The 26,320-nt window shown below is 35.4% G+C and overlaps 2 protein-coding genes across 14 annotated transcripts in view; one reads left to right on the forward strand and one right to left on the reverse strand.

The window, feature by feature from the left end:
- FANCM (FA complementation group M) overlaps positions 1-24,900 on the forward strand; it is a 75,892-nt gene extending 50,992 nt beyond the window's left edge. Inside the window, exons 23-30 of one of the 7 annotated variants that reach the window (XR_008549885.1) lie at positions 1,276-1,567; positions 2,376-2,580; positions 9,691-9,771; positions 16,073-16,142; positions 16,747-16,877; positions 21,536-21,682; positions 23,882-23,969; positions 24,718-24,900. Coding sequence is in view for 2 of the 7 variants with exons in the window: in XM_037503267.2 (XP_037359164.1) it covers positions 1,276-1,567; positions 2,376-2,514 (431 nt within the window). In the remaining 5 variants the exon portion in view is untranslated. Of the gene's footprint in view, positions 1-1,275; positions 1,568-2,375; positions 3,724-9,690; positions 9,772-15,360; positions 15,647-16,072; positions 16,143-16,746; positions 16,878-21,535; positions 21,683-23,881; positions 23,970-24,717 lie in introns of those variants that run through there. The other 6 variants (XR_008549888.1, XR_008549887.1, XR_008549891.1 and 3 more) reach the window with 6 other exon arrangements.
- Positions 1-26,320, reverse strand: part of MIS18BP1 (MIS18 binding protein 1) — a 77,028-nt gene that overhangs the window by 39,894 nt on the left and 10,814 nt on the right. For 6 of the 7 annotated variants that reach the window (XR_008549897.1, XR_008549894.1, XR_008549893.1 and 3 more), the window contains exons 5-16: positions 25,781-25,854; positions 23,982-24,112; positions 22,206-22,293; positions 20,835-20,992; positions 18,465-18,616; positions 17,917-18,004; positions 16,392-17,235; positions 13,403-13,575; positions 12,069-12,229; positions 10,009-10,157; positions 7,620-7,701; positions 6,248-6,299 (exon numbers count right to left, since the gene is read on the reverse strand). Coding sequence is in view for 3 of the 7 variants with exons in the window: in XM_054690191.1 (XP_054546166.1) it covers positions 6,248-6,299; positions 7,620-7,701; positions 10,009-10,157; positions 12,069-12,229; positions 13,403-13,575; positions 16,392-17,235; positions 17,917-18,004; positions 18,465-18,616; positions 20,835-20,992; positions 22,206-22,293; positions 23,982-24,112; positions 25,781-25,854 (2,152 nt within the window). In the remaining 4 variants the exon portion in view is untranslated. Of the gene's footprint in view, positions 1-5,081; positions 6,065-6,247; positions 6,300-7,619; positions 7,702-10,008; positions 10,158-12,068; positions 12,230-13,402; positions 13,576-16,391; positions 17,236-17,916; positions 18,005-18,464; positions 18,617-20,834; positions 20,993-22,205; positions 22,294-23,981; positions 24,113-25,780; positions 25,855-26,320 lie in introns of those variants that run through there. The other variant, XM_037503272.2, reaches the window with a different exon arrangement.

Raw genomic sequence — 26,320 nt, forward strand, 5'->3', positions numbered from 1 at the left:
GAATAATTAAAAAATATAGAATCAGAAGTCACATTGAGATCTGGCATGATGCATTGTTATGTTCCATTGACAAAGCCCTTCCCCTGAGGAATTAATTATATATTTGTTATGAGGAGAGAGTGAAATCATACAGGTAAAGCTACAATGGAAGAATTCAAAACTTGTAGTTATTATGTAAAAGGAAACAATATAGTATATGTGAAACATTGGTTTGGGAATTGAACAACACATCTTTTTATCTCATGCTGTCAGTGGGGGATAGATAAATCATTTTTTCAGCTTTTTCTTTTTAAATCTGATATAAGGGCTTTAGGTGTTGGGGCCTCCCAGTGAAAAAAAATTTGTAATTTTCTCTTTACCAACGTATCCTTTATAAAGGAAATAGATTTGGAATAAAGAGGAAAGGAACATAGTAAGTTCTGGAAAAGTTCTTTATTTTTTATTCTTATTTTTGGCATAGTGAAGAGTGCCAAAATAGAATATAGGTAGAATATAGGGGAAAAAAATGAATGGCAAGTGTAGGGAAGTAAGTTAATAGGCATGAGTTAAAGAGGATATTACAAAGCGTGTGCAGGGTATTGAGTTATTCTTTGGATAAATACATGTAATTTTATATCAGCTAAACTGATACTTAATGAATCCTGCATCTGTGTGTGCATTAAAAATTTTAGACATTAGGGGCCTCCCTGGTGGTGCAAGGGGTTAAGTCTCAGCACTATGAAGCTACTGCAGCACCAGTTCGAACTCTGGCCAGAAAGGTGACCCACATGTTGCAGCAGACCTCTCCTGTCTTGCCCGCTGCTCCCCTCAGCAGTGTATTTCAGTAGATCTGCCTGTTCTGCTCCCTACTCTGTCTCTGGTGAGTCCTCTCATTCCCCTGCCCCCACCATCCTACATCTCTGGCCTTCACCCCAGCTCTTGTATGCATAAATAAGTAACTCTTTTTTTTTTTTTTTTTAAAGAATTTTAGACATTATTAATAGGTAAGGTCTTGGCCTTCAGGAAAGTATTATTTACAAATATAAGCTCTCTCCTGCCTACTTATCTTTGCTATCTGTTACAATTCAAGACTCTCACCAAGACAATTCTCCAAATTTTATCTCTCATATATTTTGAGAATCAATTTCAATCTGTAGCTGTAATGTTTTTCTTAGTATAATATGACACAATAGTTTGCCTAATGGTATAGATCTTGGGATTTTAATATATGCTATTAATATTTCTACTTAATGTAAGTTACTATGGTTTTCATTTTCTTAAATATAAAATATTTAGGAATCTCATCCAGGATGTTTAGGAGAACAAAGACTTACGATAGCCTGCTGACTACCTTAATTGGTGCTGGAATCCGAATTCTTTTCAGTTCCTGCCAAGAAGAAACTGCAAATTTGCTAAAGGAGCTGTGTTTAGTGGAACGAAGAAAGAATATGGGTATTCGTGTTCCAACAGTGGTGAACAGTAATAAATGTGAGGCTCTTCAATTTTACCTAAGTATTCCCAATATAAGTTATGTAACGGCATTAAATATGTGTTACCAGTTTTCTTCTGTGAAAAAGATGACTAACAGGTATGTCTGTTTTGATGTTTTTAAATGGTTATTTTAAAGAGTCTTAGAAACATTTCATAAGCATTTTTTAAAAATAGACGGTTCATGTTTGATTATTTCATGTTTGCTTGCCAACATATAGTAGTCACTGTTTGAAGCTGAAAACATTAATGGGAAAAAAACAGGCTTTGCTTTTGAGGAGCTTAGAGCCTTATCAGGAGCTGGACAGATAGCACTTGCATCCTAGTATTTCTGGGCTGTTTAGTTCTTAACTAAAATGTTCAAGTTGAAAAATATTTCTAGTTTATGGTTGTACAATATTATTTGAAAAGGAATGCTTTAGAAAATAGGTTAATTTTAATTAAAGGCCCATGTAAGATGTTGAAATTATTGTTATATATGATTTTAAGTATAGGGAATATGCTTTTTATTTAAACTAATACTAAAGATATGTTAATTGGATGTGGAATGCTCAGGGAGAGATGATTTTCTTAAAGCTTTTGTGTTTGGTTTTTTTGTTAAGGTTTTATGTATTTATTATGCATAGAAGAATTGGGGTATGTGCACAGGCCATGGGGGTGAGATAATTTGCCAGAGAGAGAGTAGGGAGAACAGTCGGATTTCCTGAAATAGACTACTAAGGGGAACAGCGGGTGAGACAGGAGAGGTCTCCTATACCATGCTGGTTAGCTCCCTGGCTGAGGATCAAAGTTAGGCCTTCATGGTGATAGTGCTGAGACTTAACCCCTAGGCCACCAGGGATGCCCCTGCTTGGTGTTTTTTAAACAAAATTATTAAGTTCTAGTGTGATGTTTTTCTTTTTTTTCAGCTCACCTCAAGAAATCTCCATCTATGCACACGTAACTCATCAAAAGGCCGAGGAAATCTATCGATATATTCACTATGTATTTGACATGCAAATGTTACCAAATAGTTTGAACCAAGATAGACTGAAACTCGATGCATGATCAGACTGTTCAAGGAGCAGCTTTCCAACTCATAATACTGAGTGCCCTTCAATAATCACTGCTATGGTTTGTGATGATGAGTTTAAAATATGTAAACTATGTCTTCATACCTATTATTTTGTGTGATGCATTTTTATTTATATAAGTTATTTAAAAATCTGAAGTTCAGTAATCACTTTTAGATATGAAACTTTCATTGAATAAAGTAAGGTTTTCTGAAGGTGCTACTAAGTAAAGGTTGGAGTTAGAGATGTATTTTGGAATTTTCCAAAGATTAAAGTGCTGTCACTCTCAATTATTAACATAATAGATTGATGTTTGACTGCTGTGAAGATGATTACAGACAATTTTTCCTATATATACACTATATTACGTAGAATTTTTCAAATGTCCTGAGTCTACATACATGTTGGGTAAGATATGGATTGTAGGTGTGTTGTGAAATAAATGACCCAGTAAATAGGAAGATAGAAAATTTAACTGCACATATGTCCCAGTTAAGTAGTCAAATAACGTAGGTGTGAACTCCAACCTACATTAGTTTTTTATTGTTGAAATATCATATACAAAGAAGTGGTATATTGGTTGGGACTTCGAAAATTTCTTTATTGCATGTGGAACCTGTGACCCTTTACATTGTGTCTGTGATTCTTTTTTCAAAATATGGCTCTATATTATCTGCGACATCTTAGACCCTTGTAGTCAGTCTAGTGCTAAAGCAGTCTTTTTTATGGTGGACATTTTTTCCCAATTATAGTCTTTTATATTGTTTGGTTGCCTTATTTTTTCTGTTGGGTAGTAAACTAACCTGACAGCAGAGAACTTTGCTTCTCTTAGATTTGGTTGGGACTTAAATCATCTTATTCCAGTTGCTTTTCTCTTTCCTTATAAGGTGACAAAAGTAAGGCCCAGAAATAAGTGACTTAATCAAGTTTAGACTGGGAAATCTAGGATCAGAACCCAGGATACAGAACTATTTCAAGAAGTAGAGAACTCCTTCACTAAACAGTTACTTTAATTGTGAACTTAGCTCCTTTGGAGAGTATTAAATTTTTAATTCTTATGAAAGCATCTGTGCTCGTATTTTTGCTGTTCAGTATTTCTGTCAAAACCAGAGAGAAAAGTTCTTTAAGTTTTTGGCTGGTGTGTTGTTGTCAGTTTATTATCTAGGTTTAAATTTATCCTTCTGAATCTTGCCTCTGCCATAATGGACTTTATTTATTTATTTATTTATTTTTTTAAATTTTTTTTTCTTTTATAGAGGCATGTTTTATTTATTTATTTATTTGTTTGTTCGTTTGTTTTGTTTGTACATGCACTGGGTACAGTCAGAAGCGCGGGAGGGTGAGAGAATTCACCAGAGCCAGAGCGGGGAGCAGAGCAGGCAGAAGGACCGAAGTACACTGCTGAGGGGAGCAGCGGGCGGCAGGAGAGGTCTGCACGCCATGTGGGACCCTCCTCCGGTGGCCGGGGAGCAGCCGGGAATCGAACCGGCGCCGCAGAGGCAGCGGGCAGCCTCGCAACCCAGCGCTCAACCGCTGCGCCACCGGGGAGGCCCCTGCCATAATGGACTTTTTGAGCATTATTCCCCATACATAGGGAATATGATTTAATCTTTGTCAGTAGGAGAAAAGGTGGCTTCTCGTTCTGGGTTCACTGTGCTATGTATTGCTGCTTTTTGTTCCTACTACATGTTGTTAGTGGCATGTGTGGGTGGGGGCACCTGGCAGTGTTCTGTCCTAACTGCACATCGGAAGCATGTAGTACCTCGACACACCAACCCGGGACAGTGACCACCTTGTAGTATTTTACATGCAGGCACCAACACATTGGATTTTAGTGTCTACCCATCAGATGACATATTTCATAAATTAACAAAGTGTAAGGGACATAACCTTGAGGATTTCATTTGCGCTTGCTCCATGGAGAGGTCTCTATCCATATGTAAGCTGTAATAGCCGCCTCCTATATTCTCTTATGTAGCTTATAACTGTCACACAATATTATCAGGCCATCTTATTGCCTTTGAGCCCTTAAAGTATTTTTTTTCCTAATTTTGAGTTTCATCTGGAGGTTATCTTAAACCTTACTAGCATATCTTTTGACTTAATGGAAAGAAATGAAATCAACCACATACTTGGAAAGTGGGATATAATAGAACAGATGAGGAAAGATTCTGAAGGGGTTTCAATATGACACAGGGAATGTGGTAAGGGGGTGAGGCCATGCTTGATTTATGTCAAGTCTATGACACTTTTTATCTCCTAAAACATCCATTAACATAACTAGCATAGTATTACATACTAAATATTGACAATATAAGTTCTACAATAAACAATCACGGTAGTTTAAGAGAATGACCTCAATATAACTGTATAATTCTTTTGAAATCTTATGTTTTATAATTCCTATAGTTATATAACTGCTGATTATTACTAAATTCTTAAACAAAATGCAGTTTTTACTATAAAGTTCTGTAACTTGAGGAAACCAATCGAATTAGTATGCAAATTTGTTTATGATCCAATAATTAAAAAATAATCAAAACCTCAAAACAAATATTAAAGGCAAACAAACTTTATTTGGACAACCCAGCTGGAGAGAAAGGGTAGTAAATAAGTACTGTGAGGATGGGAAAATATTCCATGTCGAAATTTAAAACATAATAGCAGAAAAAAACTAAAATAAGTTTATTTCTTTTACTATGAAGGAAAATGTTTACTATGACTACTATGACATGATATATCAAGTTGAGGTCTTACAATGGTAGGTTTATTACTAATGCAATCTTTCTAGTGTTGAAACCAAATTTAAGTTCTATAGATATGTAAATAGGGCTTAAGAGTGCAACAAAATCAGTTCCATTTTACCTAAGAAAATGAAAAAGCAATACATTAAATTTACTTATGAGATATGCTGATCACAAGCTTTAAGAAAAAAAAATCAGGAGAAAGCACATCAGTTTCAACAACATGTAAAGTTAACCATTAGATCAACTGGCTTGTATACCAAGTGGTGACAAATGCTAACAAAGTCTTCATGAATTCAGCAGCCTCCTGACAAGTACAATCTAATTTTTATTTTCCCCCTCCATCCTTAAGGATAGTAACATTTTCTTGAAAACATCTTAAAAATCTATGTGGAACATGATTTTTAAAAGCAGTCTTAGGTACTTACAAAGACCGTCTTATCTGTATATTTTAATAGTGTAAAAAAGAAATTTACAAATATCTATACAAACAAAATAACTTTCCTTACATTTTTAGTAAGCTGCAGCAATAAGGAATATTATATGGAAAGATAATTTACTTTGAATAAAAATACATAAATCCTTTGAAAAGGAGTCCACAATTTCATCTGTAGCCGTGTTACAAAGAAATATACTTCAAATGAAAATATAAATGCACTGCTTCTTGAGAAAAATCATGGAAATATTCTCATTTTTACTATGTAGAATCCGAGTTTGAAAAGTAATAATCGTTCTCTTCTTCATCTAAAGATTCCATAGCATTAGTAAAAAGTTTTCCAATACCAGAGCTTTCTCCTAATTCTGTAAAGAGAATTTAGTAAGAATGGTAAATACATTTCTAAAAGTAACTTCAGTGAAATTGAAATAACTGTAGGAAACCAAATGGTATGTCAGCTCACTTGAGAGCCATTAGTTTTAGCACTATCTTAATAAGAGATGACCCTACAATAAAACAGCTATGAAAGAAAAACAAAAGCATATTACCTTTGTTAAATGGGTTTTTCCTTGACGTTGGAGTTGAAAAATCATTTTCAACCTACAAAAGAGTTCACATTTCACATTAACAGCTAAATAGTACCTCCAATCCAGACAAACCTTAAGCATGGTTTATGCCCCAGAGTACCTTGAACACATGCCTGTACCATCATCTAATCAATTATAATTATCTGTGAAATGTCTAATTATCCAGGGCAAGAGCCATGACTTAATGTTGTTTCTCACTCCTGGCAAACGTTACTATAAGAAAACATTACAAGTGAATGCTACAGTGCTTAAAGGGTAGTTTATGGACCTCTAGAAGTTGCCAAAATCTATTAAGTATTTATTCTTTTACCTTACAGTAGCAAAATTTAAGTTCTCTGTATTTTAAATTCTTGGCTAAAATGATAATTTATATGGCAATTTTTGAGTGATTAATGTATGCTTATGTACATCAAACTTTTTTAAGCTGTTAGCCATGGCTTGTAATCTTAAAAATGAGGGGCCTCCCCGGTGGCGCAGCGGTTGAGCGCTGGGTTACGAAGCTGCCCGCGGCCTCTGCGGCGCCAGTTCGATCCCCGGCTGCTCCCCGGCCACCGGAGGAGGGTCCCACATGGTGCGCAGACCTCTCCTGCCGCCCGCTGCTCCCCTCAGCAGTGTACTTCGGTCCTTCTGCCTGCTCTGCTCACCGCTCTGGCTCTGGTGGATTCTCTCACCCTCCCGCGCTTCTGACTGTACCCAGTGCATGTGTAAACAGAACAAACAAACAAAACAAATAAATAAAGAAATAAACATGCCTCTATTAAAAAAAAAAAAAAGAAAAGAAAAGCATACGCAGAAAAAAAAAAAAAAATCTTAAAAATGAAAAGGAATCAGTATCCCCACTATACTAAAGGTAAGTATTGCTGAAACATTTGAGATATAAACTCAAAATTATAGATTATCATGTGAATATGTATTTTTCCCTGTAAAATGAATCAACATTTTTATATTATTTAGCCCTCAAAATCATTCAGTGAGATAAACCAATAATGTCATGATCCCCACAACATACCATAATCCTTTGTTGTTTAAACTCTCGCACATTGGCTACAACATACTAGCCTATGAAAAAATAGGGCTAAATCATAGATACTATAGTTTGGTACACAGCTCAAATTATAACCCATTAAGAAGAACAAAAGCTCAGAAGTAGTTAAGATGAGCTACCATCTATAATGGGATACCACTTACATACTTACTTCACTTGTGACCTCATAATTTATTTGTATCACCCTGTAAGCATCTTGAGGGCAGGGACTATTACGTTGTAATTCACAAATTGCCATGTTTTGTGCAATAGACTGGCATTGAATAAATGAAGAATAAAAATACTTACTATTTTTTTCTTGATATTGCCCCAGACAACACCACCTTTATGTCTTTTTTGCATATGAAAAACATATTTATCACAATCATCCCTGTTTGAATACAAAATAATTTCAAGTCAACGTTAATGACCATACCTTTATCCACAGGTTGAATAGCAATTGGCAAAAATTAAATTGTATCGGATCTTTTAAAAGTACATTTTTCCAGGGCCTCCCTGGTGGCACAGGCGGTTGAGCGCAGTGCTGAAGCTGTCCGCTGCCTCTGCAGTGCAGGTTCGATCCCGGCCGGCCAGGGAACTACCTACATGGTGCAGCAGACCCTCCTGTTTTGCCCGCTGCTTCCCTCAGCAGTGTATTTCAGTTAGTCTGCCTGTTCTGTTCCCCATTCTGTCTCTGGTGAATCCTCTCACCCTTCCGCATATCTGGCCTGTACCCCGGTTCTTGTATGTATAAATAAATCTTTAAAAAAAAAAGTACATTTTTAAAAGGAAAATACACCACTGAAGATACACACAGTGCTTCAATTAAACATTTTAAAAGTGTTCTTTACTTTTGATTAGGAATAATATAGGAAATAATAGTTTATTGTGCATTACCCCATTTATACTCTACAATCTATCTTGCTGCCTTTTTTTCAAAACTCATTAAAACTTTGTCCTTGGATTCCTTTTTGTTACATCTTTTACTCCCTTTTCCTGTTCACTTGATTTTATCTAGATTGAATCTTAAAGTTGATTACGTTAAGCTACCTCTGATGATGAGAATCGGCAGCTTACAGCTTCCAAATGTTTTGAGTCTTCAGTTATTTCTACAGTTACTACCTTTGTTGTAACTTACCATATCAACTATGAAATTTTAAATTTTCTTATATCTTATCTCTTTCCCCTCTCATTCTTAGCAAATAGGCTTGGCTTAATTTACAGTTGAAACTGAAGCCAAACAGAACAGTGGTATCAACTTTCCCAGTAAGTCATAGTTCCACTTATGACAATAAAAACCAGATGAACAAATCTAATCCTCTCTTGGCTCTAAAATCTTATATGATTATTTCCTTTATGACTATTTGGGAACCTTAAAGGCATAAGTTGTAGAAATTTGTAAATATGTGACAATATTAAGATGCTAATATGAACTATACACAGCTGCTTGGCAAATGAGTAATTTAGCCAATTGTTCAGGATCAGCACCTCCTAAGTCTTTTCCTGTATACAGAGATCACTTCTGAAGTAACAAAAATGATTTCATTATTTAAAATTATATGAAAGGGAAGCCAATTAATAGTACTAGTGTAGTCAAGAAATAGTGAAGAGGGCCTCCCTGGTGGCACAGGCAGTTGAGCGCAGTGCTGTGAAGCTGTCCACAGCCTCTGCAGCGCGGGTTTGATCCTGGCCTGCCAGGGAGATTCCCACATGGCGCAGCAGACTCTCCTGTCTCCCCTGCTGCTCCCCTCAGCAGTGTATTTCAGTCAGTCTGCCTGTTCTGTTCCCTGCTCCATCTCTGGTGAATCCTCTCACCCTCCCACATATATGGCCTGTGCCCCAGTTTCTGTATGCATAAATAAATTAATCTTTAAAAAAAAAATAGTAAAGAAATCTATGAAACTCATTTTTTTAAGTAGAACATCTAACATTTTTTATTTTATATTGAACATTTTACCATGATAGTAAATAATTTATTCATTAATTTCTATGACTTTATAATGTATCAGAATTTGTTTAGCCCCTATCAATGGCCATTTGAATTGTTTCCAATCTTTTGCTATTATAAACAATACTACAATAAATAAGTTGTACATACAATTCTAGAAGTAGGATCACAAGTTCATTTGTAATTGTGATAATTACTGACAAACTGTCCCTACAAAGATTGTACTAATTTACTTTCTTACCAGTAATGTATGAGAATGGCTTTTCTACTGTTGATTTGTAGGAATGCTGCATTAGGGACATGAGCTTTTTCCTCTGGTTAATTCCATATTCTTTTTTTCAGGTTGTAGGTTTGTTTTTGATTATTTATAGTGGTTGATATCATATAAAACTTTATTTTTATATAGGGTTGACTTTATCATTCTTCTTGTAGGTGGCTTCTGGGTCTTGCCTCATTGTTACAAAGACCTTCACTACTCTAAGATTATAAAGTAATTCTCCAAGACTTCTTCAGGTATTTTCTTATAGTTTAATTTTTTATGTGCAAAACTTTGATCTATTTGGAACCTAAGTATGAGCTAATGATTAACACTACTACTTCCTGAAACTGTCCATCCTTGACTTCTGGGAACTACTCTTGATTATTTTTAGTGATGATGACTGTTCTCATTACTGACATCTACTCTCTTTAACTCATGAAATGTTAAACAATGATACAGAGAATTACAGTATTATATGTATAAATAGTTACCTATTTATAGAGGCTAGCATGCCAGGACTGACATGCTGACACTGAGGAGTTTTTGCCAATGGAAAGATAACTGATGATGGAGTTGATGGATTTCTGTCCATATTTGGCAGAATATCATCCTCTTCTTTACTGTCCCGGAAACTTGGCAACTAGAAAGCAAATATTTGTTAACAGCAGGCAGCACTAAAAATGGAATTTAACACAAAATGATTTTTGGTAGTTTGACAAGGTATTTTCCTCATAATTTTTCAACCAAGATAATTAAAAATGCTAACAGGTTGAGGAGAGCTTGGCCTCTAGAAAACATAGTTTCATTGTGTAAAATGGAGACAGTGACACCTATTCCTCAAGTGTGTAGATGAGGTATTCAGTATACATTTCCTATACAATATTTAGGCTTTGCTGTCCATAAAGTCTCTGTCTCAACTACTTAACTTTGGTGTTTCAGCATGGAAGCAGCCACAGTCAAGATGTAAACAGTGGGCATGTCTGTGTCCTAATAAAATTTTGTTTACAAAAAGAGGTAGAATGCTAGATTTGGCCCATAGGCAAGAGTTTACTGATTCTGTGCACAGAACAAAACTGCAGTTCATTTACTGTTTTTGCTTGGCCCATAATAGGAACTCTATTATAAATGTGTGTGTGTATACTTTCAAAAGACAATTCAGTCATTAAGACTCTACTTACCTTTATATCAGAAACTTAAAGAAAGTGAACATGCCTCAGAAAATGAACTAACTCATTCATTGCTTTCTATTTCTACTTTATTATCTATCTTAATAATCTTTTAATGCAATGTTGTTATTGCATTTAGGCCAAAACATAATGAATTAAATAATGGTCAAATAATATAAAGGGTACAACCCCTAAAAGTCCACGGTGTTGTGCAGAAAATACAGCAAGACCCTCAGATGACTCCCTTATAATACCTCCTTTTACAATCTATGTAGACAAAAAAGGGGCCCAGGTTATATTACTAATTCTGTAGTGTACCATATAGCCATTTTAATATTAAGAAATGGATGAAAAAAAACCTTTAGTATACACAAAAAATCCTTTCTAATTTTACAATTAATAGTCCAATTGTTTATGTCCATCCATTTCCTGTTACTTTAACCTTAATATTCTGAACATTTATATTTAAATCTGGAAAATCTCAAATCTGTACTCTACTTCATTGCGTCTATAAAGGACACTCTTGTTGGGTCTACAGATTATTTTTGCTATAAATATAAACCTTCATTAAATATATATTTGCAAAGATTTCTGGCTTCCTTTCAGTATGCCACACTGCTTTCTAAAAGGTATGACTTAATTATGCATCCACTGATGTGTGACTGTATCAACATCATTTTTTTTGGTTAGTGGATATTTTAACTAATTTTTTAAAAAATGATTCTGTAATTTAGAAGATATGTATATAATTTACTTTCCTTTGACTGGTAACTAAAGTAACTTCCCTAAGTGTTCATTAGGCTTATGAATTTTTTTTTGCCCATTTTTCCCCTATTATCTTGACATTATTAGTACAATAATGTTTGAATTAGTTTTTCATTTCATAAATATAAAAATTTCACTTCATAAAAATTTTTGTATGTTGCAAATATTTTATCCCAATCACTGAAACTTTTATACTACCTTTCATATTATAAAAAATATTTTATACATTCAAGTCTGTTAATCTTGTGCTATTATTTAACCCCTCCATTCAATTTATGATACAGATAATGTTTTGTAATCTTTTTTTTTCTTTTGAAGTTTGCCTAATTGCATGTTAAATTTTAAATGTATATGTTTGGTCTATTTCTGAGTTTTCTATTGGGTTCTACAAATGTTAACTTTGAACCCCAATGAAGGGTACACCCTGTAATCCCATGAAAATGGCGTGTACTAGCAGGTCACTTCCTGTCCTATATTTTGGTCATGTCTATGGAAGCTATCAATCCTTGGGTCTAAGTAGTAGGGATGAACAAAGGCCTATGTAAAAATGGAGTATGAAAGTCAACATAAAAATCAAAACTCCCCAAACCCCAGTGATTTCAAATATTTAAATCTCTTACCAGTACTCTTTGATTCTGCAAAGGGTTTGTACTGAAGAAATCATCATGGTCATCTTTTGGCAACTGTTCCAGAAAATCCCTCATTTGCTGCTTCCTTTTAAGAGTTCCCACTCTGGCAGTTATCTTAATTGTTTGTGTCTTATCAGCATCACCAATTTTGCCTAGAGTCAGCAAGACAGTAAAACATTTTCATAAGAATTTTATAGTACATGCAAAATCTAAATTGTGTATTACTATTAAATAAACAGTATTTACTAGTATCTTAGTAAATATTGATACTAAGATATTAATAGATACTAAAATTTTGATATTAAGATATCAATAGATACTAATAAATATCAATACTTAGTGTATATTGATAATTAGATATTTATAAATCTAAATAACAAATGATTCTACAATGGCATCTATGCAATATAATTAGTGGGGAAGATACTCAGGAAGAAACTACTTAAGATTAGATAGGGTAAGGTTGAAAGGCTTTTATCCTGTGAGAAATGTTAACCTCCACAAACCCCGTTACTCAGTGTCTAACTTATTGATTTAGTAAAATATAATTACCTATTAGAAATAAAAGTATTAAATAAAAGGGATACTGGATACTTTCTGAATATTGGTACAGGACTTCTTTGGCATAAACCCTTGGCAAAAGTTTGTATTCCTAGGGACTACAAAAACTAAATTTAGTCTGAGTTTTCTTATGAATTACTAGGAGGCTCTACCCAAGTGGCCTCAAATTAAATTAGATCCTTAGAACAATCAATCAAATATTGAAATCTTGGGCCTCCCTGGTGGCGCAAGGAGTTAGAGCACAGCACTGTAAGCTGTCCACAGCCTCTGTGGCGCAAGTTTGATCCCTGGCCAGGGAGCTACCCACATGGCACAGCAGACCTCTCCTGACTCACAAGCTGCTCCCCTCAGCAGTATACTTTGGTTTCTCTGCCTATTCTGTTCCCTGCTCTGTCTCAGGTGAATCCTCTCACCCCCCACACCTCTGGCCTGTACCCCAGTTCTTGTATGCATAAATAAATCAATCTTTAAAAAAAAAAAGAGAGACTGAAAAACAGTGGGTCTCACTCTCAAAAAAAAAAAAAATTTGAAATCTCTGGTTCCAACTGCAGATTTCCTAGAACAAACTGAAAGCCGCTAAGACTTATATTGAAGGAAGTAACTGTCTAGGCAAGACTTAAAAATTAAACAGGTGATCTTTGAAGTTCTTTCTAACTTTGTAAGAAAACACTTACCTATGTAAGACATATGGGTAATTATAAAATATATGTAGTACGTGATTAGAAATTAATATTGATAACTAGGAAAAAAACTACAAAGGTTACCATTTCGGTTTTTGGGATTGACTGGCTTTTTCTCAGTGACATGTGTCTGGGATCCTTTTCCTCGGGGATTTTCTGTGTATTTCTTCTGGCATTCTTCAGCAGATCGAGAACCTACAGCCATAGCTACATCTGACCAAAACCCAGGTTTGTGCTTTGGAAGAGATGTAAAAGCACTAAGGAAGATCAAAACCAATAAAAGAATAAGAAATTCAAATTAATAAAAATATATCCTAAAGGCATAGCATGAAACGAATGAGATTTATTGAGCTAAAGGAATTTTACCAAAGCCATTCTAGATAACTATTCAGAAAGACAACTATCTGGAAAGAAGATACTACTCCCTTCCATTCAATTCCTCTAGTGCTTAAAATATGAAGATGTACATTTACATATCTAATAGATGCTTTCTATTTTTCAGTATTTTATTAAACCTAAAAGATCATCCCTATTCTTTCAGCATTTTTTCATGTCAAACTATAATCAATGATTTGAACTTCTGGGGGACTCTAATATAAGTAACTTTTCCACACCACTTCTCAAATTTTATCAATGCCAAGTATATTGAAAGAGAAGCTCTCAGTTCCTATATACACCAGGTCATATACTCTTATTAAAAATTGTTACACCTTGGGCCTCCCTGGTGGCGCAGCGGTTGAGCGCTGGGTTGCGAAGCTGCCCGCAGCCTCTGCAGCGCCAGTTCGATCCCTGGCTGCTCCCCGGCCACTGGAGGAGGGTCCCACATGGCGGGCAGACCTCTCCTGCCGCCCGCTGCTCCCCTCAGCAATGTACTTCGGTCCTTCTGCCTGCTCTGCTCCCTGCTCTGGCTCTGGTGAATTCTCTCACCCTCCCGTGCTTCTGACTGTACCCAGTGCTTGTATATATAAAATAAATAAACAAATAAATAAATAAATCTTTAAAAAAAATTGTTACACCTTAAATAAGGGTCCAGGAAAAAGACTAATTGCAATAAAGTAAAAATCAAAATCAACAAGCAACTATAGACCAGAGACACACTACAGTGGGGGGCGGGGGGAGGAGAAGAGGGATTAGGGTCAGAATAAGGGGGGTGGGAAATGTAGGGGGAATATAACCAAAATGAAAATGCATACATTGTGCAACAATGAAAAATGATGTAAGAATTATATAAAATCCTTAAAAAAGCCAAAAAAAAAATTGTTACATTTGCTTTCATTCCATTATAATTTATAGAATTCAGTATTTTACATATAATACCTAACTGAGGGATATAAAAGTTGGAATAAAAAAAACTAAGTCAATATAAGGTCATTCCCAATGCATTGGTAAATGAGTTAAATTCTAAAAGTTGATTTACAAATGATTATTTAGAACCTGACATACCTATTGCTATTCCACCATTCTCTACTTCCCACCCCCAAATAAAAAAGCCTGATTTTATATATTGTGGCTAGGCTAATAGTTTAGACTGAAAAGATCTATTCAATTCACCAAATAATGTAACATATGTAGTATAACACTAGTAATTTTTAACAACCAGCAATCTAGGGTTAAAAGTCCTAATTTATAGTGTTTGCTAATTTCCACATTGCACATATACACGTTATAGCTGATTTCAAGCTAATAACATCACTGAATATGGAATTTTTAAGAAATGTGTAATTATCAAAAGATTACATAGAAATTCCATCACAGATATAATAGATATTAATAATCTTATGGGAATACATAGTAAAATGTGGTAAAATTAGAAAGTGATGTTTAAGTATTTGCTTTTAAAAAATCTTATTAATGGTTAAGTTTATAAATTTCATTTTTAATGACTTAAATAATTTGAAATCCTGAAAATTTAAGAATTAGCTCTTATGAAAAGATAAAAGTCAACTACAGAATACCATTCACTCCATGCATAAAAGGAGGAGACTTATTAACATTAGAGCACTGGTAATAAATGTTCTACTCTTTTATTTAATACTCCATAGGTATTCTAAACTGGAGCACTAATGCAATTTGGGGGCCTCTCTAGTGGCATAAGGTGTTAAGATGCAACCTATGAAGCTCGCCGCAGCCACTGCAGCACAAGTTTGATCCCCAGCCAGGGAGCTATCTACATGGCACAGCAGACGTCTCCTGACTCGCCCGCTGCTCCCCTCAGCAGTGTATTTCAGTCAGTCTGCCTGTTCTGCTCCCCACTCTGTCTCTGGTGAATCTTCTCACCCCCCCCCACACACACCTTTGGCCTGTACCCCAGTTCTTGTATGTATAAATAAATCTTTAAAAAAAATAAAAACTATTTTGTCATGATGGAAATAGTTAAGGCAGTTAAAAAGAAATTAGGTTATAATTAACAGTCTCCTTTAGTTTATCCCAGGTAATTTTAAAAGGGCAAATTTCATAGTATTCCAGTCCTATTTAAAACTTGCTTCAACATTCTTAGCATAAAAACCCACACTGTTCCTTGCTTGTCTTATCTCATCTTGTACTGTTCTGTACTCCAGTTATATTTTCTTTCAATATTTCTCAATATGCTCTCTTCCTATTTTTATATAACCTGTTCAATTAAAATGTACTTATCATGAATTTTGGCCTACGTAATACTTGAGATCTTATTTCAAGTATCTGCCTAAGGTAAGTCTGGATTTCTGAGACTCTTGTAAACTTCTTACAGTGATTATTACTAATTGTCTGCCTTAGTAGGTGACAAGGATGATGAGTAGCACAAAGCAGTGGGCTGCAACTGAGAATCAAATAAACAAACAAAACAGTAAGTAGGATAACCAACAAATTAACGAAAAGGTTGCTTTTGCTTTCCTTATAAGTAGGTTCTAAAGGTGACAACAAAATGTTCATATGTAGTTGCAAGTTACCTGCCTGTATTCTCTCTCCATCTTGGTATATATTGTGATTTTTTTCTCCATGTTTTTTTGGATGACATCTTCCATATCAATCCTAAGAAGTCATTACATAGCTCCCTTTTGGAGTTTACAGATATTTCAGAGTGATAGCTACTTACCAATGAAGTTTCTGTAACTCCTCCTCATTCCAGTCCTCAGTGTGAATTACAGCAGGTAAACATTTTAAGGAATGTCTATTCATCTTACCATATCCCATTGCCTCAATAGCTGGAAGTTCATTCCTAACACCAGATTTCTGCTCAGTTTCTTTGGCAGAACATCTGGCTTTCTTTCGTTTGATGTGAAATTCATCTTCACTCTCTTCAGTTTCAGATTCAGAAATCACTGGTATTTTCCTTGTGTTTGTTGTGCTTTTTCTCAGCTGAATCACTGTTTCTTTGGTATTTCTTGTTCTGATTTTTTTAACCTGAGTTTTCCTTCTAATTTCCTTTTTTGTTTCACTCTCTTCACTAGACAAATCTGATGAAGATTCATGCTTGTAAAATGACATAGTTACTTGATTTTTGATTTTCTTCGATTTTGGTAACAACTTTGGATTTTTTTTAAAGTCAGAAGTGATCATTTGTTCCTTTTTAGGACCAACAGTGAGTATATGACATTCACTGCAACTTTCTTTGTTTTTATATTTAAGTCCCATACTATTCTCAGTTGCATCTTCTAAAGACTCTGTGGGCTTATAGGTCGGACTTACAGTTTCGTTTATATCTGATTCCTTTTTTTCCTGGTGCCTTAGCAGGACATAGTCTGTTACTGCTTGAATGGTGCTAGAGGACAGATTATACTTTATACATTTTTGCTCAATCACCTTTTTAGATTTAAGTGGTGTTACTGAAATATAAGCATCCCTTGGATTAACAGTCATGTGTTTTCTTCCTTTGTCTGAGAAAAATTTTTCCCTTGAAGTTAGAATATCAATGGGTACATTCAAATCTTCAATTCTCTCTTTAATTTCATAAGACAAAATCAAAGATGAAGATCTCAAATTAGTTACAATTTGAAAATCCACACAACACATAACTAAAATTTGCTATTAACTTCATAAAAAGATGTAGTTTCCAAATATGCCTATAATTATATTTAAAATAATGTATAGGGCTTCCCTGGAGGCGCAGCGGGTTGATTGCAGTGCTGTGAGGCTGTCCGCAGCCTCTGCAGTGCTGCTTCGATTCCCTGCCAGCCAGGGAGATACCCACATGGCGCAGCAGAACTCTCCTGTCTCGCCCGCTGCTCCCCTCAGCAGTATTTTTGGTCGTCTGCCTATTCTGCTCCCCACTCTGTCTCTGGTGAATTCTCTCACCCTCCCATGTCTCTGGCCTGTACCCCAGTTCTTGTATAAATAAATAAAATCTTTAAAAAAAATAATAAATAAAATAATGTATAATCTTGTGACTTAAAATTATTTAGTACCTACGTTAAAGGAGGCAAACCTATAGTAAATCTGGTCTTTAAAGTAATAATTATTTTGTCATGCAATTATTCTATGTTAAGAAAAAAACCCTGAATATTTATAACCATTAAGTTTCCCATTTTAGATTTAGAAATTTACAAGAATGTTTTTATTCCATTAAAAATATTTCATATAGTAGCTTTCTACTCATTATAAAGCCAGTAAAGATGTATTACCTTCCTTATGTATTCTTTCATTTGTTCTGTCATAATTTTCAAGTTTCTTTGAAGACAACTTTTTATATACTCCTTTTCTAATTATTTCCTTCAAGACAAAGAGAAAACTTTATTTTAACTGCTACTACCTGTAAGCGTTACCTCAAACATTTTCACCACATCTTTAAAGGATATAATTTCTAGGTAATTTTGTCTTACAAATTTCATTCCTGGAGGCATTCAGAAACTTATCGGCCTGAGCTTGAACTTTGGAAATACCACGTGGGTATCGTTTAGCTTTCATATTTCCTTTAGTGATTTAATACTTGTATTCAAGAGCATACACACACAGACACTTAAAGCTTACTCTAAGAGTTAAAATTTTTGTTACTGTTGCCTGCACTTACCAATTAACAGCTGGAAAATAAATATCAAGTCATCTTCTTAAAGTGCCAAACTAATGAAGATTTATTATTTAGCAAACTGACTCATGATTTCTGACTTGGTCACAAACTTTTTCAGTAGTATCACACCAACCCTCTACATATCACTGTACTGAAAAAGCTTACCCGATTAGATAAGTCATATTCTCCTCCAGCTTGAACAGTACTATTTATTTGATCATCTGGAAGCCTTAATGTTGGTTTATTTTGGTGATTACTGTGACAAACATTTAATTCTGTAGCTCCTGGCAACCTATTGTGCTTACTGTTCTTCAGTTCTAAGAAAACAAAGACAGAAATATAAATCAGTGTTCAATAAAAGAGAAAATTGCCTTTCCACATTAAAGAAATCACTTTCATTTTCTTACAAATACTTGTTATGATTATGATAGAAGCCAATTTTAGGGTCTCCCTGGTGGTGCAAGGGGTTAAGTCTGCACTGTGAAGCTATCAGCAGCCCCTGCAGCACAAGTTTGGTCCCTTGCCAGGGAGCTAATCACACTGCAGCATCTTGCCCACTACTCCCCTCAGCAGTGTAGTTCAGTAGATCTGCCTGTTCTGTTCCCCACTCTTCTCTAGTGAATCCTCTCATTCCCCGACCCCCGTACCCAACACCTCCACACACACCTCTGGCCTAAATCCCAGCTCTTGTGTGCATAAATAAATCTTAAAAAAAAAAGCAATTTTATTTGGACAGAAGCACTCTACAGAGGGCCTGATTTGTTCAAATCACTTTTATTCTCCTCAAAAACAAGACAAGACAAAAAAAAGACATAGAAAAGCCAGTCATATTACTCATTACTATGTATTCTGGATCTCCTTTGTCACAACTGAAGGTAAAATAGTAGGATTAACCCAATCTATAAATGCAAATTCCTGTTTATCCTAACTGCACATCAAGTAAGCAGAAAGCAAATTCTATTTCCCTTATATGTCTTAATGTATATGGTATTCTTATGCTTCAATTAGTTGAACAAACCCAACTAAATCCATGCTAATTAAAATGCTGAGCAAATGGTTATTCAGCAAAAATTCTTGGTGTTAAAAGTTCTAAATAAGTTAAAATGAACTTAAAACTAAAAAAATGTTTTTGTTACTGTTTTAGAAGATACACAGTAGATGGTCTTTGTTCTTAAAATTATTATAGTATAGTAAAAGAAGCTGATTTTTTTTTAAGATTTATGCATGCATGCAAAAAATGGGGTGTAGGCCAGAGGTGTGGGGGAGAGGGGGGAGAAGATTCACCAGAGTGGGGAGAAGAACAGGAGGATCTACTGAAATACACTGCTGAGAGGAGCAGTGGGCAAGATAGGAGAGGTCTGCTGCACCATGTGGGTTAGCTCCCTGGGGGGATTGAACTCCTACTTCAGTAGCTGCAGATAGCTTCATAGTGCTGAGTCTTAACCCCTTGCGCCACCAGGGAGTCCCCATTCTAGATTATTGCCAGTCCTACCTCAAGCCTGTGCCTAGCCTGACCCTGACGCGTCTTGAACCTGGGTCTGCCTAGCCTACTAAGCCACTGGGCTCCTTCTACAATAGATTCCTAGTAACTTTTGTTCATCTATATTATCTAGAAAGGACAGTAAAATAATGTTCATACTTCCTGGTCTTTTTGGTGGATGTTAGAGTAGTACCCTAGTGGTGGGGTAGGATGTTGGACATATTATAGTTTTGATAGAGTTGACACAGAACAGTTCTGCCAGTACCTTTATAGAAATGTTCATTCAAAAAACCATGACAACAATTTTTTTTTTGTATATTAACAGGAATAAAATACAGTAAAAAAAAATAATGGGTATCTTTATCATAGGTTTGAGGTAAAAAGCAATTTCCTAAATACCTCTGATCTAGGAAATTGAAAGAATCATTTTTTTATATATAAATTTTTTTTTATTTTTATATTCCCCATACAATTGCGACCCCCTTATTTTGACCCCAATCCCTCCCCTCCCCGCCCCCCACCCCCCATAGAGTGTCTCTGGTTCATAGTTGTTTGTTGATTTTGATTTTTACTTTCTTATAGTTATTCATTTTCCTGGTCCCTTATTTAAGTTTTCTAGATTCCTGCTATGAGTGAGACCATCCGGTATTTTTCTTTTTCTTTCTGGCTTATGAAAGAATCATTTTTTATTGATATGTCTATCAGGGTTCTTTTGGTATCCTGATTAATAAGTAATATTTAGTGAAGGAAGCTGAATGCTGACTATAAGCAATTTGCTTTGCAGTTTCTCTTCCTTAAGTTGTAAAAAAGCAGGAATTTTAGTGCAGTATATGACAAAAGGAATCAACACTATATACAGTAACATCATTAATAGGTTCTTGGAAACTGTGACTACTTTAAATGGAATGATTTAAAGAAAGCAGGTCCTCAAAGTGTTTTCACTCAGCTTGACTGGGATTACTTTTTTTCCTCATCAATGTTAAAACTAAACCATAAAGTTGAGCATATACAAGGATTTACCACTATACCAGTAGAGAATAAAAGAGCAAACATACCCAAATGATCACAATCAAGGTCATAAGTGGTGTGGGCTCTTTGAAGGACATCTGACTGGTTTTCTCCTGCATCACTTTTCATTGATTTTTTAACATCAGGGACAAATAGTCCAACTTTCTGTTTTTGTCTGGTCTTTCCCCCTTTCTTTTCACAAGCCCTAAAAACAAATATAGTATTGTTTTTTCCTCCCCAATATTGGTTATCAAAGCATAAAACCCATAATTGAAATTCCCTCAGATAAAGCTCCTTTCCCCCCATAGCAAAGATTACCCTTAACTTACATTATTTTATCCTCCATGGCTTCTATCCCTTTCCTCACCCCAACAAAGAACTGAAGTATATAACATTTTAAGTAAAAAGATTAAAATTTAAACTCTAGATTAAAATATAACCTCTTAAGTGCTTCCTATTATATACTCTTATATTTCCTACTGAAGTCAATATTATAAGAAAATTAAAGATAAACCCTGCCAGTAACCTGCTTTTGTAAATAAAGTTTACTGAACCATTGCCACATTGGTTCAAGTACTCTCTGTGGTTGCTTTTCTGTTCCTTCTATGGAGGCAACATGTACATAAAACACTATCTCATGCTTTACAGAAAAAAATTGCCAACCCCTATTACATTGTTAATTAACTTATATCATCATATCACTTGAATTACTTAAGGTAAAAATTAATCAAATTCTTCTTTGGTGTAGACACTGTTTGCAAAGCAGCTGACATTCAATAACCACTGAGGGAATGCGTGAAAGAAAAAAGGATGAAGAGCTTCAGACTTGTTTTTAACAACTACATGCCTCTTAAGGAGTAGGTGACTAAGGAAGACTCCTTGAAATATATCAAAGGTATTATTTTCCTTTTAGATTTACTCCGTGACAGAAATTCTAGTAAAGTGCTATTGCCTTCTGAAAGTCTAAGGTCAAATATAACTTCAAAACTAGCATTCCTGGGCCTCCCCATTGGCGCAGCAGGCTGACCACAGCGCTATGAAGCTGTCCTCAGCCTCTGCAGCATGGGTTCGATTCCCGCATGGCGTGGCAGACCTCTCCTGCCTCGCTCGCTGCTCCCCTCAGCGGTGTCTTTCGCCCATCTGCCTGTTCTGCTCCCGGCTCTCTCTGGTGAATTCTCTCACCCTCCCGCACCTCTGGCCTGTACCCCAGTTCTTGTATAAATAAATAAATCTTTTAAAAAAAAAAACCAAAACACTAGTAATCCCCCCAAAAAACCCAAACAGACCACTTTATATTGTTTATATAAGTATACACATTTGTAAAATCTCATCACGTTTTATATCTAAAATGTATATATTATCAAAAGCAAATTATACCTGAATAAAGTTGTTTATTAAAAAGTTAAAAATTACTTTACCTTAATTGTTCTAGAAAACTACCAATGTACTCTTCCCATTTTTTTGGAAATCCAAACATAAACTTCCTTATGAAATAATTTGAATATCCTATTTAATGATAAACAAAAACAATTATCTGAAAACTTAGAATTTTACAGAGATGTCATTAGTTCATTCAATCACTCAAAAGCATACACTTAATGTTTACTACATGCTGGTCATTGTCATCAATACTAACAATTCAGCAGTTAACAAAACAAGCAAAAATCCCTGCCTTATGGAACTTGCCTTCTAATGTGAAACAGAAAGCAAACCATCTTGCTTATTAGATAGTCATTTATTTCCCTATGGAGAAAAATTATGCAGTAAAGGGAGATAGGGATACCAGAGTATTCATAATGGGGAAAAGTGAGGTAGGTAGCATTTTTAAAAAGAAGTCAAGAAGTTCTTACTTAAATAGCCTCAATTTAAGTAAAGCCATGGAAATAAGGAGATGAACTACGTGTTGTAATGGGGTTAAAATCTGGAAGCATATAAGGGTGTAAGGCAAGAGTGTGCCTGGCCCTTTTGTAAAACCAAGGAATCAGTGTAGTAAAGGTAGAATGAGCGGCTAGTGTTTGGAGGCCACTCAGATGGGTAATACAGGCAGCTGGGAGCATGAGATTTATAAGGCCTTGGGGGCACTACACAGTGGAGATGTCAAATGAGTTGAGTGGCTAGGTGAGTGTTCCTGGTTAGAGATATAAATTTGTTTTTTATCACTATATGAGATTTAAAGCCTAAAAGAAATCAGTAGAGTACTGAGAATAGAAAGAGCCCCAGTCTAATCCATTTTTAGAAGAAGGAAAAAAATAAACCAAGAAGGAACAGGGAGTGGAGCAGCATGAAAATTGGAAAAGACAGTGTTTCAAGGTGGTAGGTGTGATTGAGTCAAGTATATAATGGATTTCGCAATGTGGTGAACACTAATGACTTTTTAAAGAGCTGTTTCCATGAAGAATTTATGGTTAAAGCATGATTAGAGAGAATTTTTTTAAAAATGGTAAAGAATTCAAGAAGAATTAGATATAAAGATCTTTTGAGTTGCTTTGTTATAGATGAAAGAAATAGTGGCTGAGAAAAGTGTAGTTCAGAGGGTTTTTTTTGTTTCTTCTTGATAGAAGGCAAAATTATTTGAGTGATATCCCTGAATAATAGGGAAATGTAAGTTAGAGTACAAATGGAGAGGGTGACATAGATAGGAACACAAACAGTTCATCCAGAATAAAGGCAGGTATAGATGCAAGCATGTGGGTAGATGTATTTGAGAAGTTATCTTTTGATTGTTCTTATTGCTCATGCGCTCTCCTCCTTCTCCCATACCTGAATGAGGGAGGGTGCTAAAGATTTGTAAAAATGTGAAATAGGTCATCAAGGAGGATGGGAGAGTGAATGGATTAGGGAACTGTGGTAGGATATCAGGTGGCATGAATGAACCACAACTTGTTAATCATAAATTTAAAGTAGAGTACTCAGGTATGTTTTTCTTCAGTCACATTTAGCTGTGTGCAATGCACAGGCAGAAAATTAGATTATATCAGGACTGGGGTTGTGCCAAACAGGCTCATCCAAGAGAGGAACTAGGGAGTTAGACTGTATTCTTATAAAGCAATTCCTTACTAATAAGACACACTTCACTTGAATTTTTAAATTGCAGGATTTCAACAAGTGATTACTAAATCAGAGAATAATGATCAACACATACAAATATGATTAACTGCTTCACCTAGTAAAATAATTTATCAGTAAGTCATTACCTGCTTCTTTCATAGAATTCCTGTCTATTACTCCTTTCAATATGTAAATGTTGCCTGATAAAGTCCTAAGTTTGTTGTGCTCAATTCGTTCTATAATTGCATTGCTGTGCCAATATATGTTAGTGACATCTCTAGGAGAAAAAATAACTTAGTTAAGGCTAAAATATTCATTTTACTAGTTACTGTAATGAACCTTAGTATATACATTTATAATGGAAAATAATAAATTTGTGCCCTACTACATGACCAGTATTATTATTCTAATTACAAAACAGTTGAGGGCCAAACATTAGAGCAGAACTCAAATGTTGCCATTATGATTCTCAGAGTATGTGCCAAGAACGTATACTGTGGTCAAAGAATACCCCTACTATAAAACACATCATTACCAAGGAAGCACCAGATGTTACCCTCTCTTATTTTCTGGTGTTGAGGGGCCTCCCTGGTGGCGCAAGGGTTTGGGCATCACACTATGAGGCAATCCGCAGCCTCTGCAGCATGAGTTCAATCCCCGGCCGGCTGGGGAGCAACCCACATGGCGAGGCATAAGAAAGTTCAGTTCCTTTAATTTGGTCAAATGGGATTTAATACATTCTCATCCTCTGTTCTTTTTTATTTTATTTAACAAACATTTAAAAGGCACTCTGAAAGTACTATTTCTCAAGTGTTACAAATATTAACTCATTTAATTCTCAAAATAACCCAAAAGATAAATACTATTATTACCATTATGCAGATAACAAACTGAGACTGAAAGAAGATAAGTAACTTGCCCATGTCATAAAGCCAGTAAGCAGGAGCAATGGAATTCCAACAAAGACAATCTAAGCTGCCTCTGGGATATTAAGGAACTGAGCAATGGGCAAGCAGAAATGGAGTGGCAAGACAAATTTTATATACTCAACTTAAAAACTTCTAGGTAGGTAACCCAAATAGTGATATATTGTTTCATTATATTTTATTTTATTATTTTTTTTCTTTAAGATTTAGTTATTTATGCATACAAGAGCTGGGGTACAGGCGAGAGATATGGGGGGCAAAAGGGTTCACCAGAGACAGATTGGGGAACAGAATAGGCTGAATAAAATGCACTGCTGAGGGGAACAGCGGGAAAAACAGGAGAGGTCTGCTGCGCCAATGGGTTGCTTCCTGGCCAGATCGAACTCGTGCTGCAGAGGCTGCTTATTGCTTCATAGTGGGGTGCTTAACCCCTTGCACCACCAGGGAGGCCCCTCATTATATTTTTTTATAAATTTTTACCACTAAGAAATTGGTTTTGAAGAATGGGAAATGGGCTAGTAAAGTATTAGAATTAGGCAAAGCCCACTCACCTGATGATTTAACTTTAGGAAAGTGCTCAATGATTACTTAATATGTAGCTGTATGGCAAAGGTTTAAGTAATTTTGATTCCTTCTCTGGATCAGTAATTTATATCTGGTTGTTCCAATTTAGAGGTAAGAATATGGACTGAGATGCATTTAGTAAATATTAACTAATCAATATATTATAATTAAGCAGATAATATCAGTTCACTTATGAGAACCTCTGGAGAAAAATTAGGACTGTAATACACATTTGAGCTGTCATTATTTTTAAAAATAACTTGAGAGAACAGGCAAAGATAAAAAGGCTAGTTACAATCAATCAGGATCTACAGTCGTTTTACTTTTTGCCTTTGAATTGTAAACTTATTAGAAAGTGGTACATAGAGGCTTACAAACCTCAATTTTAAGCCTTCACACATAAGTATCTTAATATAAATTTTATAAAATGTATAATATGGAAATGTTATACTTACATCAATTTTCCTTCTACACATACAGCAGTGTTATCCTTGATGCTTTTAATCATCCAATCCTTCAGCTGAACTACCTAATAAAGCATAAAATGAAGCATATATTTTCTGTATTACTTGTAGCATAATCATTATAAAGCCAATTTACATTTAAAGAAAAAAATATAAAATGATTCCTTAGTGCTCATCTGTTTTTTTTTTTTAAAGATTTATTTATTATTTATACAAGCACTGGGTACAGTCAGAAGCGTGGGAGGGTGAGAGAATTCACCAGAGCCAGAGTGGGGAGCAGAGCAGGCAGAAGGACCGAGGTACACTGCTGAGGGGAGCAGCGGGCAGCAGGAGAGGTCTGCGCGCCATGTGGGACCCTCCTCCGTGGCGGGGGAGCAGCCGGGGATCGAACTGGCGCTGCAGAGGCTGCGGGCAGCTTTGCAACCCAGCGCTCAACCGCTGCGCCACCGGGGAGGCCCCAGCGCTATTTTAAATAGCAATAAGGTAAAAACTTATACAAACACACAAATATATACGTGTGTGTATATATAG

The sequence above is a fragment of the Talpa occidentalis genome, unplaced genomic scaffold (genome assembly GCF_014898055.3).
Source record: "Talpa occidentalis isolate TD23 unplaced genomic scaffold, MPIMG_talOcc4v2.1 talOcc4.11, whole genome shotgun sequence".
Taxonomy (NCBI): domain Eukaryota; kingdom Metazoa; phylum Chordata; class Mammalia; order Eulipotyphla; family Talpidae; genus Talpa; species Talpa occidentalis.